The 18,050-nt window shown below is 45.7% G+C and overlaps 1 protein-coding gene across 50 annotated transcripts in view; it reads right to left on the reverse strand.

Annotated features, from left to right (window-relative positions):
* The window catches only part of APBB2 (amyloid beta precursor protein binding family B member 2), a 380,374-nt gene that overhangs the window by 180,624 nt on the left and 181,700 nt on the right, over window positions 1-18,050 (reverse strand). For all 50 annotated transcript variants that reach the window (XM_084971889.1, XM_084971870.1, XM_084971863.1 and 47 more), the window contains one exon: window positions 7,821-8,636. In XM_084971889.1, the coding sequence (XP_084828015.1) occupies window positions 7,821-8,636 (816 nt within the window). The remainder of the gene's footprint in view (window positions 1-7,820; window positions 8,637-18,050) is intronic.

Consider the following 18,050-nt stretch of genomic DNA (forward strand, 5'->3'; position numbering starts at 1 on the left):
CAGCATATGGAGGTTCCCAGGCTGGGGGTTGAACCAGAGCTGTAGCCGCTGGCCTAAGCCACAGCCACAGCAACACCAGATCCAAGCCACGTCTGTGACTTACACCACAGCTCATGGCAACGCCAGATCCTTAACCCATCGAGTAAGGCCAGGGATCAAACCTGCATGCATCCTCACGAATGCTAGTCAGATTCATTTCCACAGAGCCATGACGGAAACTCCCAGTGATTAATTTTAAAAAGAAAAGGATTCCTTACTTTTTAACAAATCTCTCCAGGAAAGGCCATGATCTCCCCAGATCTTCATCTATCTAAAGTCTATTCCATTTCCAGAAGAGATGACTTCAGGGCCTGAACTTCCACATCCAATCAGTTCTTTCTTCCTCTAGGCTCCCCCTACCCCACAGCATCCAGCATTTCATAGCTCCCTCCTGGTGCCATCCTGAACATACTGACAGTCTGTGTTCGCTACTGGACTATTAGACTTTTGCTGCCACTCGTTTCACTGCATTCATCTTTTTGTGCCCTGAAGTACCTAGTATAATACTTTGTAATAGAAGGCAACCAAAACCTAACCATTCAATTGAATATATATATATTTTTGTCTGGAATGTTCCAAAAATAATTAATGGAGCAAAACCATTTTCTTCCATAAGTTCATGGGGTGAGATAAAAAATCTTTTTATACATCTTGCCCCCAAGGTACTAAAATCTAATTTGGAAATCACACCATCTACCCCAGAACACAGAGTGTCCGAGCTATTTTGGAAACATCTCACATCTGTCTGCTTGAATTCCTCCTGTCACATCAGGGAAGTCTCAACTGAGAAGACAAGACAGGAAGGCTAGTGAATCACCAAAGGGTGTTTCAAAGATTAAAATTAATTCAGCAAGACAAAGCAGCTGAATGCTGGGCCTTTCTGATATCCTGGAATTCTTTTTTTCCTTAAGGGATGGGAGCTTTTAAAAACCAATTTAAAAGTAATTTATGGTTCGAATTCTCAAAAATCATTTGACATAAAATGAGCAGTTAAAAGAAGTTTCTCAAAGTGTTAATAATATAAACTTATCCAAAGCTCCAACACTTTTAAGCTAGATGAGGCCAGAAATAATTAGTGCTGCCAACTGTGTTGACATAATTAGGTTTGTGCCTTGGCTTGTGCCCTCACCAGCTATTCAGCCTGCAAAAAAAGTTCCACTTTGCTTGCCTCAAGACTAGAAAGCAATCAATTTAAGACATCAAAAGATTCAAACTCTCGAGTAACAAGGATCAACTTGTAATGTAGGGCGAAGTGTGAAGATAAGTGAAAACAAAATGGTCCTTTTCCTTCACCCTGGCCATTCTGATTTGCAGACTTACAGACTCAAACACAAAGCATGTTTGTAATAGACTGAAGTGCTGGCCCTGATTCTTCATCCCTCCCAGGAGCCTAGAATATAAATAAGAATCACCCTATCCAGATGCTCTGAACAATTATTTTCTATCAGCTGTGCTTACTTTTTCTATTTGCTCTGGTTATACTGATACAGCAAACCTTAGAGAGGGTGCACATTTGTGGTCCAGCTCCCTCTACCTACCCAGCAAACAGATAACATTTATGGAGCCTGGAGCTATGCGTCACATGCTGTGTGACATTCACATCCACGCATAATGAAGACTGAAGTCCTGTTTTCATGGAGTTCCAAGTCTAAACGAAAAATTCTCCAGGAAGGTTACAAACTGCTGAGAGGAGGGTGATAACAGACTTGGGAATATTTCCTTGGGGTTCAGGAAAAGGACTTTGGACAGCTCAGAGGATCGAGAAAGGTTTCATACAGAGGAGTTAACATTTGAGCCAAAATTCAATTGCTCATAGGAATGGAAAGATCCTCTAAAATATAATTTTCCAGAGTTCCCATTGTGGCGCAGAGAAAAGGAATCCAACTAGGAACCATGAGGTTGCAGGTTCGATTCCTGGCCTGCTCAGGGGATTAAGGATCTGGCGTTGCTGTGAGCTGTGGTGTAGGTTGCAGACTCAGATCCCTCATGGCTGTGGCTTAGGCAGCTACAGCTCTGATTAAACTCCTAGCCTGGGAACCTCCATATGCCACGGGTGAGGCCCTAGAAAAACAAAAGACAATAAATAAATAAATAAATAAATAAATACAATAAATACAATAAAATACAATTTTCCATCTTCCAGATTATGAAGACAACTACTGCACACATCTAGATGAACTGGATAAAGTCTGATGTTTTCAGCCACTGCTGCCACAAGCCTGGGTCTGAGAACGATGATACAGTGGAAGAACCCTGGATGCTGTGTCCAACGACCTTGACTCAAGTCCCCAGCACGGCCACCTGAGTGTAAGAAAGTCCACAGACAAGATCTGGCACACAGAATTTCACTGTGCCTCCCTCAATCAACAACTGGTTAATCAGCATCCCCCTCTTATAAGGCAATACAATCAAGTCACAAAATGTATAGCCAATTTCAAAATCAGACATCAATCAAAATATAACATCAAATGATTTACTCAATACACCAGGGCCATCTGGGGATATGTTGATGGACTCCATCTTTATTCGATTAATCATTATATATTTACTAAGTTCACCTGCTATATTTCAGACACTGACAGTACAAAAGATGATGATAAACCAACCCCTGGCTCCTAGGGTGCAGAAAGTCCTAACCTAAAATCAGAACCCAAAACATGGGTAATTCATAATTAAGAGAGAGGTAAACTTTTTTTTTTTTGTCTTTTTTTAGGGTCTCACCCGAGGCATATGGAGGTTCCCAGGCTAGGAGTCGAATCAGAGCTGTAGCCGCTGGCCTACACCACAGCCACAGCAATGCAGTATCCGAGCCGCATCAGCAACCTACTCCATAGCTCACAGCAACACTGGGTCTTTAACCTACCGAGCAGGGCCAGGGATTGAACCTGCATGCTCATGGATACTAGTTGGGTTCGTTAACCACTGAGCCTCAACAGGAACTCCTGAGAGAGGTAAACTTTCATAACCCAGTGCTATACTGATAACGACCTCACTAACAATAATAAGCACTAATATTTATTAAGCTCTTATTATATGCCAGACACTGTTCTAAGAGCTCTTCAAAGATGCTCTCACTTCATCTTCACAATATATGTTTACTAAAACCCTCCTAGCAGCCCCAGTTGACAGAGGAGAAGCCATGTGAATTGCCAACAAGGAACCCAGTGGAGATTTGAACTTAGGCAGTTGACTCTAGAGTCCACGTTCTCAAAAATTAAGTTAATGCAGCACTAGGCCCACTGCCCCACCATCTAGATTTGGTTTTCTTGATGTATATCCTGGCTTTGTACACCTTAGTAATGAACCTAATTTTGAAATGACTATTTCACAAGATCCACTCAGTTTTATGTTCTGTATCTTCACTTTTATTAAGCCTCCAATTAAATAGAAGTTACCTGTTGGTACAAACTAGGCACTGAAACCTATACCCAGGCATCAAAATGTTGTGTCTTTCAAAGAATTTCATTAAGCAAACATAAAAGGCCAGGTGACACATGCAGTGACTACACACCATCTGATCAACCTATATGTATCTGAGCCATCTGAGCATACATACCTAGGGCCACTGAGGGGACTGCATCTCTGACAAAAACCTGAACAGACTGAAAGTTTCCACTTTCAAGTACCAAAATGACACAACTCCTTCTTTCAAAATCAATGCCAAGGCATTCTTTTGAACTTTCCAAATTCCTATGAAACTTAGTAATGTCACTGGTGTTATTTTTTCCCCTTCTAATAACCTCCTGTTCCTCAAAGGTCAGACAACATGGGAGGAAAAGAGGAGGAACACAGCATATACATGTGTGTGCAAAAAATTTTACTAGCATGGTACTGTGGGCGATTCAGGAAGAAAGGGAAATAGAAAGTGGTCAGTCTCTGGGCGAGGCGGTGCATTTATTTCATAAACAGCATTCTAACCTGGAAAGGATGCTCCGAGGATAGAAATGAGTCTGTTTTATTTTTCTAGGCTTCCCAAAGCACACTGTTCAATCCAAAGAGAACTGTGCCATGATTTAGTCATAAAACATTCACCACTATAATGAGTCTTTCCTTCACACATAGTGACGAAGCAAATATGGACACTTTTTATATATGTACCATGGCACTGCATACTGGTATCTTACAAAATATTTGCTCTTATTTATTATTGTCTTTCAATAATTACTACTGGTGTTTATTATACATATATGCACATATTTATAAACATATATGATGTACAACATATATAATAATGATTTCACCATCAGAAGTGAAACAAAAAATGTATAATTTATTTATTTATTTATTTTTGTCTTTTTGCCTTTTAGGGCTGCACCTTCAGCATATGGAGGTTCCCAGGCTAGGGGTCGAATCGGAGCTATAGCCTCCGGCCTACACCACAGCCACAGCAACTTGAGATCCAAGCCATGTCTGCGACCTACACCACAGCTCACGGCAACGGAACCCACTGAACAAGGCCAGGGATTGAACTGGCGTCCTCATCAATGCTAGTTGGTTTCGCTAACCACTGAGCCACAACAGGAACTCCAAAAAATATATAATTTAAATTGACTGTGATCGTTGTAAGCACGAACAATATGAAATAAAAAAAAACAATGTTGCAATTTTTTTATTGACCCACTAATTTATGTGATTTGTGTGATCATGAAGTGAAGAAGTATCTTTTCAGTAGGAGTTCGCAACTGGCTCTGAGGAAATTCCAAAAGAATTCCCAAGTAGCATTAATATTAACATGTTGAGATATCGCATTATGCTGAAATAGGTAGAGATCCCAAAGTGATCATTTTGAAGGTATGGCTTCTAGCCTTTGTAAAAAACTCAATCTTACAGCTTTAGAGCTGGGTCACAGCTAACCCATTCTTTCAAGCACATCTGATTGGAAAGGTCTATCGTGAGTGACCCATCACAGGCTATCACCGTACTGTTATTCTTACTTTAAAATTCAAAGATCTTCCACTTGAATGAAAAATGAATGTATCCTCTCAACCTGTCATAAAACTCTAATCCAGCTCGCATCGCATGCTGAGCAGCAAGTAACACCAGGACACTGAGCACATGAGGTTGAACCAAGGGGACCCCAGGAAGGTTCCCGGGAGAGAGTGGCAGTGCACAGAGCCAGGGCACGGGTTCAGTTTAAACTTGGTACTCTCCACTGACCCTCTCAATAAGCGACAGGACCATGAACAGATATGCTCTAAACACTCAGCAGCGCAGGATCGTGAAATAGATCATGGAGCCTGAAGAGAGTGGAAGAGCATGCCTAATGCTTAAAAAATTCAGCCTAAGGTAGAAACATGCTATGTCCTGATATGGACTGATCTGCAAAATACATACTTTGGTGGAAAAAGCCACAGCATTCATAAAAGAATGTAATTGGAGTCAATTTTTTTGTTTTAATTTTTACCGTGGAAATTTTTAAACATATAAAATTAGAACAGAATAGTAAACTGTTACATACCTACCTTTAACAAGGATCAGCTTATGGGCAAAATCCTATACACAGTATTATTTATATTAGTATATTATGACTATGCTTTAGTATGAATCTCTAAAAAGTAAGGACTCTTTAAAAATATCATTATAGGAGTTTCCACTGTGGCTCAGGGGACACAAATCTGAGTAGTATCCATGAGGACGCAAGTTCGATCCCTGGCCTCACTCAGGGGGCTGAGGACCTGGTGTTGCCCTGAGCTGTGGTGTAGTTTGCAGATGTTGCTCAGATCCCGTGTTGCTGTGGCTGTGGTGTAGGCTGGCGCCCACAGCTGGAACTCAACCCCTAGCCTGGGAACCTCCATATGCTTCGGGTGCAGCCCTAAAAAGACAAATACATATATACACACATATATATAATTATAAAAGTAAATAAAAATATCAGTATAAAATATGAGTATGTCATAAAATGTATTATATATGTGGGTATATATCTAAAATGGTTTCTTAAAAAAAATAGTGATTGTCCCTGGGGAAAAGGGGGTTAGAGTGAGGAACAGGGGGGACTTATGTTACGTAGTTCCTTTCAGCAAAATTTAAAATTTGAGTGTAAGAGGGAACACAGGGCCTGGAAGAGCCACAGAAAGGCAGCCACGGCCTGAGGAAGACCGTGGCCTTGGTGGCGGGTGCGGGACACACGAGGTTGGGTTTGGACGTGAGATACTCAGGAAGTCGTTCGTATAGATTCAAACACAGGCAGGTGAGGTGAGAGTGTCCATCATCTCAGACAGGACATGAATTCTCTTAAATGTAAAAACTAAGAGTTGTGAACTCAGTGACATTACTAAACCTAAGTACGACTCCAATAATGTGCAGGTCCAGACATTCATGAGATGAAACCATCCCATCTCACCCTCCCTGCTTCCATAGCCAGCGAAAGAGGCTGAGGCGATCGGTCATGGAAAGCATTGTGATTTTATTTTATTTATTTATTGTCTTTTTGCCTTTTCTAGGGACAAAAAGACATATGGAGGTTCCCAGGCCAGGGGTCGAATCGGAGCTGTAGCTGTCGGCCTGCGCCACAGCCACAGCAACACGGGATCTGAGCCTTGTCTGCGACCTACACCACAGCTCCCGGCAATGCCGGATCCTTAACCCACTAAGCGAGGCCAGGGATCGAACCTGCAACCCCATGGTTCCTAGTCAGATTCATTAATCACTGAGCCACGACGGGAACTCCAGAAAGCACTTCGATTTTAAAGGGCACTTCAAAAACAGGTTTTTGTTGTTGTTGTTGTTGTTTTAAGAAGTTAATGTCTTACTTTGTCCTTCTCTTTTCCTATTGGTAGACCTTGAGACTTCTCTGCCTTATAGGCTGGGAAAATGCCATTCCCTTCCCTGGGGGTTCTGTCTTATCCTCATCCCATTTACGCAGCCGTGGGACCCACCAGACACAGGGACAGGTTCAAGAAATATGCCTTTGCAAGTGCTTGTTTATAGTGAATTCAGACCCAATACTGCTCCCCACGTCTTTTCATCTTACGATCAGTAAAACAGAGGCTATGAGAAGATGAGGTTAAAAGCAGCTGATTTTGAGGGACCTGTTCATTACTCTCACAAGTGCCCCTCCTCTGAAAAATCCCAAGAGGTTACAAATACAGACCAAAGTCAAGAAAGACTGGTCTCAACTAGTTAAAACCCCAAACTTCCCACACAGATTTTAAAAGAAACACCACTTTCTCACTTTCAAATGTCACCTGAATAAGGCTAATGAAATGTTCCCCAGGAAAGGTCAAAAGGGAAATGTCTTTAATGAAGAGACTTTCAACTTGTTCAACCTGAAACTTTGCATTAGCTGGAGCATACATCAGTTTTTCTGAGAACTTTAAAATAGTTGGTTCTCTTTTTCAGGCTACAGCCCCGCCCCTGGCAACTGTCTTTTATCACCCACCTTAACAAAATCCACTATTAAACCTTCCTTAACAAAATCCACTATTTCTACCTAGACAGTATGTAGAAATGGCTTATTACCTAAACCACTGGCAGCATAATTTCTAAACAGACAATGCTTTCTTGTTCTTAACACCAGGGACCTCTTTCTTTTATGAAAATGCTTCCCAGGACAAACATTCTACGTAGGAATCAAAAGGAAATCACTGAGGAATCTGATCATATTTTCCACATGATTCTACCTCCACTTTATCCCAAGAGGCTCATGTTTTTCTCTACCTGCAAGTGAAAAAAAATTTTGGGGGGGAGTTGGGGGTGGGTAGGGGTACAGATTAACTCCACCAGCAAATGAAGACACCCAAAGAAAGTGCCACTTTAGGCTACACCTTTCCCAGGGGTACCTGTCTCATCCGGGGAGCTGGGGGAGGCGCTGTCTTGGGACAGTGTCGTCCAGCTGGACTCCTCGTCACTCGGCGCCAGGTTCTGGATCCGGTGCAGCGCGCAATCGGTTTTGGCCCCCGTCTTCGGGTGATCCTTCTTGGTCTCCGGGCTGGAGGACACCGTGGCTAGGTGGCCATCCTCGGGGCTGAACTGGGGCTTGTTTGGTTTCTGCAGCAGCAAAGCGCCATTCCCAAGGACGGTGGAGGCCTGGCCCTGGCCTGGCTGGGAATTCTCTTCCACGGCCCCGTGCTGGTTGCCCGAGGTCTGCTCGAGGTCCCTGGCTGAGGTTTCCAGGTCTGCATAGTAATTCAGGAAGCTCTTGGTTCTCCGGGGCTGGGAGGGTAAAATCTCACAGCCCGAGGACTCCTGTGCGTGGGGCTCCTTACCCTCCAACTTCTCAGAAGTTATGTTGATGACTGCAGTGGGGCTGACGTTTTTGTTGGGGTCCTGCTGCCCTTGCTCTGCAGCCTTCCGGAGCTGGTTCTCCCCATTCTTCACCAGCTTAATGTTGGCAGAGCCATTTCCCAGCAGGGGCTGTGCAGCCGGATCCGAGAGGCCCATTGCCGCCTGGATGTTAGTTAATGCATATTTTTTCCTGCACTTGGGGGGTGTGCTGTTCTTGGTTTCGGTGTGTTTGATTTCAGCGTTCAACAGTTCATTGTGGGAGGAACGGAGATTAAGGGTGTTTGGTGGTGTGGCTGGACTGTTCCGATTCGTGACGTCTGTGGTTCCGCTGCTGGCCATAAACACTGCCAAAGTGTCTACACCTGAGTCCGCTGGAAAGAAAAAAAAAAAAAGGACAACTGGTCATTAGATGCTTGGCTTTATTCCACTACGCATAGAGAGTGAGCAAACATTTTAAGACCGAAAACTGAAAGAACTATTGCTTCCACTGCCGCTCTTGTAGAACTGATCCATTTTCTGGTTTTCTTTTCACCATTTGCTCATACGTTTAACAGGAGCAAATAAAAGGCTTAAAGGGGCTACACAAGAGCCAATTTATAGGAAAGCTAAGAGGTCTAAGGGTCCAAATTTCCCTTAGAATAAATAAGTCTCTCTCTCTCTCGAATTCATATGAAAGCATTTTCTTCTGGCAGCTGGCCTTCATTTTTCACAACCTTGAAAATCATCCCCTTTCTAAACATTTACACCACAATTTCTATTCTGCCGTCCCCTCAGGCAACAAAAAAAGTTGCTCAAAAATCCTCTGGGGCTGCAGCTTTCTTAATTAACCTGAAAGGTCACTGTTCAATGAAGCACCATACATCCAAGGTAATTTTTCTCAACATGTTTAGAAATCGGGTTCTGAATGCCAGGGAAAGAAAAAAGTCAAACCTCCATTAGCGCTTGATAATGTCTTTGTGACCATTTCTGACCTAGGCTTAGTGTTTGTACTAAACAGAAATTTGGGAGAAATGGCTTAATTGCTCAGGAACAAAGACAATGCACATAAAACTACTACTACTAAGGTAGTCCTGAGCCCTTGGCTCCAGACATGTTACAGCCCCCGAAGGAGTCTGAATATATTTCACTGAATTAAAACACAAATTGAGCTGTTTGCAGTCACCACGTGCCCTTGCAGAACTCCTAGGAAACTATCTGACAGTTGCATTTATCTCAAATATTGTTCACCTCATCAGTGATTTATTCCATGTGGCTCTTGCTAGGGAGAAAGAAAGGTTTCTCAGGCTGGAAGGGAATAAAATTCATCAGCAAGAATTCCTGAGGTTCCAGATTTTGCAGTCTATGAGGAATGACTTCCTTCTGATCTGATCCCTTGCCCTCTGGAGACCTTCACAGGCTCTACGGCAGCAGCAGATGAACCAAGGCACAGCTCCTAACATTCCTGAAATCGTATTGTGACAACTCCCTCCTCCTCCACAGGGAACCTCCACAGGGGAGGGGCAGCTAAGAATGGTCTCCTGACGAATTCCTGCTGTGGCACAGTGGGTTAAGATTCTGACGGCAGTGGCTCAGGTCACTGCAGAGGTGCAGGTTCAATCCCTGCCCAGTGCAGTGGGTTAAAGGTTCCAGTGTTGCCACAGCTGTGGTGTAAGCCGTAGCTGCAGCTCAGATTCAGTCCCTGGCCTGGAATTTCCATAGGTCATGGGTGCAGCCATCTTAAAAAAAAAAAAAAAAAAAAAAAAAAAAAGAACAGTCTCCTATGTGGAGCTCAGAAGTATCCCTTTCCATTATTCAATACTCAGGATGGGCTTTTTTCTTTCTTTCTTTTTTTTTTTTGTCTTTCTGTCCTTTTTAGGGCTGCATCCACAGCATATGGAGGTTCCCAGGCTAGGGGTCTAATTGGAGCTGTAGCCACCGGCCACAGCCACAGCCACAGCAACTCAGGATCCAAGCCACATCTGCAAACTATACCACAGCTCACGGCAACGCCGGATCCTTAACCCACTGAGCGAGGCCAGGGATCGAACACACAACCTCATGGTACTTAGTCGGAATCCTTAATCACTGAGCCACGATAGGAACTCCATGGATGGGCTATTTTAGAACCAAGTTATTCACTCATCCTAGAGTCTGTGTGCTTCTCAGAAAGCAGGCAACACCTGTAACACTCCAGGCAGTGTCTTTATCTACCAAATGACCATGTGGCCCACAGGGAGAGTTAAGGGCTGTAACCCCAAGTGGTTAGACTTTGGGCCCTGTTCTTCAGAATTATTATTTATAAGGATTCCTGTTTACTCGGCACCTACCTCAGCACTTGGCCTGCACTTAAAATCTAGTAAACAATACTGACGACTAGATTTTTTTAAGAAAAATTCTTATACTGTTTTGGCTATTTCTACCACTTTATGGAAAACGTTTCAATTAATAATTCAACCTCACTCTAGAGCAGCATGTGATATGAAAAGGGTCCACCTTGAACCTACATGAAGTTTTCCCAGAGACACACGGCTGTAACATGGGCACGCAGAGGAAATTATATTTAGACTCTTGGGTATTTGGAGTGACATTTTTATGAGAAAGCTGGCCATCTGCTGGCTTTTCAGAAGGTATGACAAAAAATGTCTATGAGGCTATACTATACAAGATACTATATTCTAACGATGTTGTTCACAAGAGAAGTTTACTTTGTTTATAACCATAAACATTTGCAGAAAGAATAGCCTCCAAATCTCTAGGTGATTTAATATTTAAGTAGCTTTTTATATCCTGGACATGACACATAAAAAACCTTTAAGCCCTGTTTTCATCTTTTGGCTCCCACCACCCTTTGTAACGCTTCTTTTTGCTTGAAATCATAAAGGGGAAGTTTGGGAGGATTGAGTTAGAACAAGAGGAGCTTCCTATACAGAACAGCTCTGAAGAGGCTGTGTTTATAGCTCAAGAGCCTGGACGCAATTTGAACGTGTCTTAGATATTATATGATGGTATCATCTGGAAGCCAAACAGAAGGTTCAGACCTAGAACTAAGGCAGCCAGTTCATCCTACAACGTACACAGTTGTCTGTACAGTTAAGACATCAGCCAGGCTATGGGCTAGGCTCAGTAGGGTCATGAAGCAGGTAGAGGTTAGCAACTTCTTAGACAGACCAAGGCTGCAGGAAGGAAGCCCCTGAAAACGGGGAGGCAGTGCCCACAGGGATGAGAGCACAGAACTCGGGTCAGAGACATGAGGCACAAGCCGGGTCCAGGCCACTTCCTAGCTGATCCAGGACACCGGACCCTCAGTCTCTTTGAAAAATGGGGACAGTGATAGTCCCTGGCTGCTGTGAAGATTAAAATGAGAGCTGCCTGCTAAGAGGTTCACACAGTGCATAACGATAAATGCAAGTGACCCTCAGCCTTTTTATCCAAGTGGCATGGCCCAGGGCTGTCTGTGGAGGCTCCCAAATTAACCAGCCGTCTGGCCTGAGTCATAGAAACCGTCCTGTTGTGTAGACACAGAGAGAGTAGCAGGCTAATAAGAAGGGATAAAGAAATTGGGTCTAGAGGGGTTTAATTAAGAGAAAAAAAAATCCTTAGATTTTAGAAGAAGTATGCAGTTCTTTCTGAAAGAAAACTGTAAAATGTCTCTTTAAACCTCCTGACATTTAGCTGTTTTCTCTGGAGTCAAAAGAGCCTAAGAGGGAGTCCCTCCTGTGGCTCAGTGGGTTATGAACCCAACTAGTATCCATGAGGATGCAGGTTCGATCCCTGGCCCCGTTCAGTGGATTAAGCATCCAGCACTGCCGCAAGCTTCAGTGTAGGTAGCAGGTGCGGCTCGGGTATGGTGTAGGCTGGCAGCTGCAGCTCCGATTCAACCCCTAGCCTGGGAACTCGCGTATACCAAAAAAAAAAAAAAAAAAAAAAAAAAAAAAAAGCCTAAGAACCCTTGACATAACAGACAAGTAACTTAAACATCCCTTTCCTTTACTATAAAATCAGGACAGTGATAGTACCTACACCTCACGGAGCTTCGAGGACTGACGGAGGTAGCTGTCAAGCAGGGAACCTAATGCCTGGTGTGAAGGTTAAGAGCGCAGCGCACATCCGGGATTATCACCAGCCCACAGCTCCCTCCTGCCCGCACACTTCTCCGCCTCCGACCACCGCGCCCCCAGCCTGAGGTCCTGAGCACATTCTTCTCACCTGGCGCCGTGCCCCCGAGAAGGTGGAAACCAAGACACACAGGATCCCGCCTGCCAAGTGCTTTCAGCCTTAGACAAACATACGATAAGTGACCTAACCAACCAGGTCGCAAAGGAATAAGCAGTCTTCCCGCTTCAAGTGGGAGAGGATCCGAAGGTAAGAGAGGGTAGGTTATCATCTGGGGAATCAGCAAATCTGGACATGAAAGGAGGGGTGGAAAAGAGGGCAGGAGAGGGACAGGGCAGAGTCCTGCTCCACGTGTATGGACGTGACCCCATGTGTGCTGTGCTCCTTTACGTGGGGGTGGGAAAGGGCGGCTTTGCTATGACATATTCTCCAAGAAGGAGATGAGTGACAAAAGGCAATACAGAGGAGACGTCAAACGGGCAATTAAAACATCAGTGGCTGTCAGGGAAAGAGCAGAAAAGGGGAGGCAGAGGGTGTCTCTGTAACCAGAGAGGGAGGCTGGCTCCGTCTTCATGCTCTTCTAGCTGGTATTAGAGCCCAACTCTGCCCTTTACCAAGGAGAACAAAGCCCAGGCGCAGAGACCAGCTGGAAGCCTATGGGAACAGTCCAGTCGGGTAGGGAGACAATGAGGTGGGCACGAGAGACTTAGGTTCATGTGTGTGTGTGGGGGGGTGTCTTCTGTCACTGCTGTTAGTGCCAGCTGTGAGTGCCAGCTCGAGGAGGGCATGAGACTTAGGTACGTGTATACGTGTTGGGAGGCGTCTTCTGTCACTGTTGTCAGTGCCAGCTCAAGGACGGCATGAGACTTAGGTACGTATGTGTGTGTCTTCCGTCACTGCTGTAGTGCCAGCTCTGCGCTCCGGTCATTCATCTTTTGACCAGAACCTAAGATGAGGTTTCCGTCAGGCACCTGGATTTAGCGATGAGGACTGGAAAAAAGTCAGGTGCACTGAGAGATTATGAGGACAGTGCTGGCTTCTGTCATATCAGCTACAGGAGGGGGTGGCAGAGGTGGGCAGAGAGTGAACTTTAAGGAACTTCACTATTTTTTTTTTTTTTTTAAAAAAGGCAGGAAAGAGAAAGCCACTGGAGGATGATCTACGGTGATTAGAAGAATTTTTTTTTTTTTCCTTGTTAGGGCCACGCCTTCGGCATATGGAGGGGTCAAATCAGAACTAGAGAAGCCGGCCTACGCCACAGCCACAGCAACATGGGATCTGAGCCATGTCTGCAACCTACACCACAGCTCACAGCAACACCAGATCCTTAACCCACTGAGCGAGGCCAGGGATCGAACCTGCATCATTACGGATCCTAGTTGGGTTCACTAACCAGTGAGCCACAAAGGAGACTCCGAATTTTTGCTTTCTAAAGTAAGAGTTCAAGAAAAAAGGAGTTCGAATCATGGTTCATCAGTTAACGAACCCAACTAGTGTCCATGAGGATCTGGGTTTGATCCCTGGCTTCGCTCAGTGGGTTAAGGATTCGACATTTCTGTGAGCTGTAGTGTAGGTAGCAGACAAGGCTTGGATCTCACATTGCTGTGGCTATGGTGTAGGCCGGCAGCCGTAGCTCCAATTTGACCCCTAGTCTGGGGACCTCCATATGCTGCAGGTGCGGCCCCAAAAAAGCCAAAAATAAATTTAAATTTTTAAAAAAAATAAAGTGAGAGTCCAAGCCATGTTTTATTTTATTATTTATTTTTTTATATAGTCTGGAAAAGCAGAGGCCAGCAGAAAGGGGAAAAGCAAAAATATAAAAGAGGGACAGACCAAAAAGGTACAATCTGGGAGTTCTCTTGTGATGCAGTGGGTTAAGGACCTGGTATGGTCACTGCTGTGGCTTGGGTCACTGCTGCAGCACAGGTTTGATCCCTGGCCCAGGATCTTGCATGTGCCATGGGTATGGCAGAAAAAAAAAAAAAAAAAAAGGTAGAATCTGGATGATGAGGGGAGAGGAGGGATCACAGCAGAGGAGGAGGAGTCAGCCTCGCCCAAGATTCGAGAGGAAAGGAGAGGGAGTGAGGATGAGGACAGGCACGTATGTCAGGGCAGTGACACAACACTGTGGAAAAGCCAAACTGAAAGCCTCCATTTTCTCTATGAAGATAAAGTCTTCCCCTGAGGGGAGGCAGTTTAGGGAAATGCGAAGAGAGGGACAAAACTTAGAAACAGTCACAAGGGAGAAACAGAGTGAGTGACTTAAAAAAACCCACTGATGTTTGATGAGATAAAAATACATGTAGATCAATGGACCAGAACAGAGAGCCCAGAAATGAGGCCCCCCCCCCCCCACACACACACAGGGTCAATTCATTTATGAAGCGGCCAAGATTACACAACGGGGCAAGGGCAGTCTCTTCAATCAGTGGTGTTGGGACAACTGGACACCGCCTGCAAAAGACTAAAACTGGACACTACCGTGCACACACACACAAAAATGAACCCATTAACACACACACAACTCCTGAAGCAAAACATGGGGTAGGGGGTAAGCTCCTTGACACAGATCTTGGCAATGATATTCTGCATCTGACACCACAAGCAAAGGCCACAAACCCAAACTACATCAAAAAAGCTTTTGGTCAACCAAAGACACTAGCAACGAAATGCAAAGGCCATCTGTGGCGTGGGATTTCTAGAAAGGAAAGGGACAGGCACGTGATTAAGGTACCAGGCGTGCGCGTGGGAACCATGAGGACTGCACGCCAGGATCTGGCCTGGGGAGGCCGGGAGATGGAGCTGGGAGGAGGGAGAAGGGCGGCGGGGGGAGGGGAGGAACAGGTCAAGGGGCAGAGGTCTCCGAAAGGTAAGGGAACAGGTGTGTAATGCAAGGAATTGCCCTCAACCTTCGCTGTGTGCGCGCACCCTGGGGAGCTTTTAAAAAGCAGAGAAGCTTAGGCCCCATTCCCCAATTCTGATTCAACTAGGCTGGGCTTGGGCCCAGTTAGGGTATTAAACTGTCCTCTTGGTGTGGCCAAGGCTGAGAACCACTGAATAAGGAAGGGAGGGCTTTGGAAGAGGAAAGCGACATACATGCGCATGAGCGATTATTCTGGCCACGCATGTCACATTCCATGGACCTGCACACATTCTCCGCAGGCCTTTCCGCTTCCTGGCAAATGCCTGCTCCTCCTTTGAGACTCAGGGTGGATGGCTCCTCTTTGGGAAGGCTTCATTTGCCCCTCCAAGCACACTCCAGGGCCCCTTCTATACGCTTGAGACCCTTTGTAACCCGCCCTCCATTTCCCCAGAAACACAACCGCACACCTCACACTGTTTTATGTGGAACCTATTTCACCCTGGGTATGTAGCTTCTGTGCAAGATTTAAAATAAAATCCTTTGGAGCCCCCGTTGTGGCTCAGTGGTAAACACGACTAGTATCCTTGAGGATGCGGGTTCAATCCCTGGCCTCGCTCAGTAGGTTAAGGATTCAGGGTTGCCATGAGCTGCGGTGTAGGTAGATCACAGAGACGCAGCTTGGATCTCATGTAGCTGTGGCCTAAGCCGGCAGCTGCAGCTCTGATTCAACCCCCAGCCTGGGAACTTCCATATGCTGCAGGTGCAGCCTTAAAACAACAAAAAAATTAAAATTTAAAAAATAAAATAGGAGTTCTTGTCGTGGCACAGTGTGGTTAACGAATCCAACTAGGAACCATGAGGTTGTGGGTTCGATCCCTGGCCCTGCTCAGTGGGTTAAGGATCCGGCGTTGCCGTGAGCTGTGGTATAGGTCGCAGATACAGCTCGGATCTGGCATTGCGGTGGCTGTGGTGTAGGCCGGCAGCTGTAGCTCCCGTTCGATCCCTAGCCTGGGAACCTCCCTATGCTGCGGGAGCGGCCCTAGAAAAGCAGAAAGACAAAAAAATTAAAAAATTGAAAAAAATAAATAAATAAAATCCTTCAACATACTGTCTACATTTATCTTGCACCTCAGGCTCAACTCAAGAAAATTCCTGCTCAATTCTGTCCTAACTCCCTAAAGAGGAAAAGACTATTTAGAGTCAGCCTCTTTTTCTTGTTGATCTACAGCAGACTGGGGTCCTTCTCTGCCAAACGTGGTTTTTCATCAGCGCAGTCCCATCAGCTCAAAGTCCTCCATGCTTTGGTCTGACAAAAAGTGGAGGCCCAGCAGGGACTCTGGTGCACACTGCACACGTGCTCCCGCACCCCGGGACCCCCGCCACCCAATTCCAGGCCTTCCTCTGTTCCTTACCTCCTCCTGTTTACTCTCATCATCATTAATAACACTGAACAGGAGAGAATGAAGGAGGATGGGAAATAGCACCAGAACCATAATATAAACATAACAAATTCCATTGAAAAATGGATGCTCTCTGGATATAGAAAGGAAAAGATATAGAAGAAGCTCTGCTGTGACTCTAATCAAAAGCCGGTGCTTTTAAGCCAGCTCCGTTTGTCTCTGCCTCACATAATTTTACGACAGTTCTGGGTCCAAGGCCACTGGGTCTAATACTCCCTATAAACTGGGGGAAGAGGGGCAGCTGAGTCCACTTCCACAGAGGCTGGATGCTAATTGAGAATTCACGGGGCACTGCCATTCTCCTGAATTCCCTGCCTGGAAACCTGGGAGCAGCTCCTCATGGGTTTCTTGTTCCTCCTGAATTCTGTCAATGTTACCGGAGAATGTTTCTCCAAGAAACTGAGCTCCCCTTCTCACCTTTTCCACACCTGCTTTCAGGCTCTCCCCACTTTGAGTTTCCTTCTAAATCCCCCAAGCGTAAGAGCGCTCCCAAACTCCAGTCGACCTGACCCATGCTGCCCTGTGCAGTTCTAAAAACGAGCGGATGGTGTAGTTCTGTTGGAAAACAGCTACTGGCTCCCTCTCGCCCAAATTCAGCTCAGCAAACAAGGCACTTAAATGCTCCCGGGCCAGCCTCAATCCGCCCCCCTCCCATCACACCTCTGGGCACCACACCTCCTCTCCCCACCACGGTCCCCACACGACAGCCACAGAGAACCTCCCTGAGGATGTTCTGGGAACGCTTTGCCTCTGCACACAGAGCTTGCTTCCTTTGCCCAGGAAGGTCCTCGGCCCTCGTCTCCTCTACCCCTGCCCTACTTGCGAAGCCTTCAAAACCCAGCCCTAACATCATTCCTCCATCAGGCCTTCTCTGACTTGTGTACGCCATTCTCTGGGCCAGGTGTGTGGCAGCACAGCAACCTAAGGGGACAGCAAGTAGTTTTGACACCATGGAGTCAGGTCTGGGGAATGGAGATGGAAGTTTTCTGTTTGCGTTTTTTCTTTTGGTCGCACCTGTGGCATGTGGAAGTTCCTGGGCCAGGGGATCAAACCCGTGCCACGGCAGCAACCCAACCAAGCCACTGCAGTGACAACGTCAGATCCTTAACCCACTGGGTCACGAGGGAACTCTGAGATTAGAGTCTTCTTTACTTTACGAGTCATCAAGGGAAGAGAAATTTGGCACCTAAATCTATACATGTCTATCCGTGGTCTGGCTGATCTCTTTCACTCAGTCAACACAATGCTCCATTGTAAACAGGATCCCCTCCCTGGGCCCCACCCCCAACCCATACACCCCACCGCCCCTCTACCCTGTGCCAGGACCACGAGGGGGACATTCTGGTCTGCTGCTGGGCGCACTGCCTGTG

Source organism: Sus scrofa, chromosome 8, assembly GCF_054392235.1.
Source record: "Sus scrofa isolate SSC_HxYL_T2T_F1_AM1 chromosome 8, Sscrofa_HxYL_maternal_Yorkshire_Landrace_v2.0, whole genome shotgun sequence".
NCBI classification, from domain to species: domain Eukaryota; kingdom Metazoa; phylum Chordata; class Mammalia; order Artiodactyla; family Suidae; genus Sus; species Sus scrofa.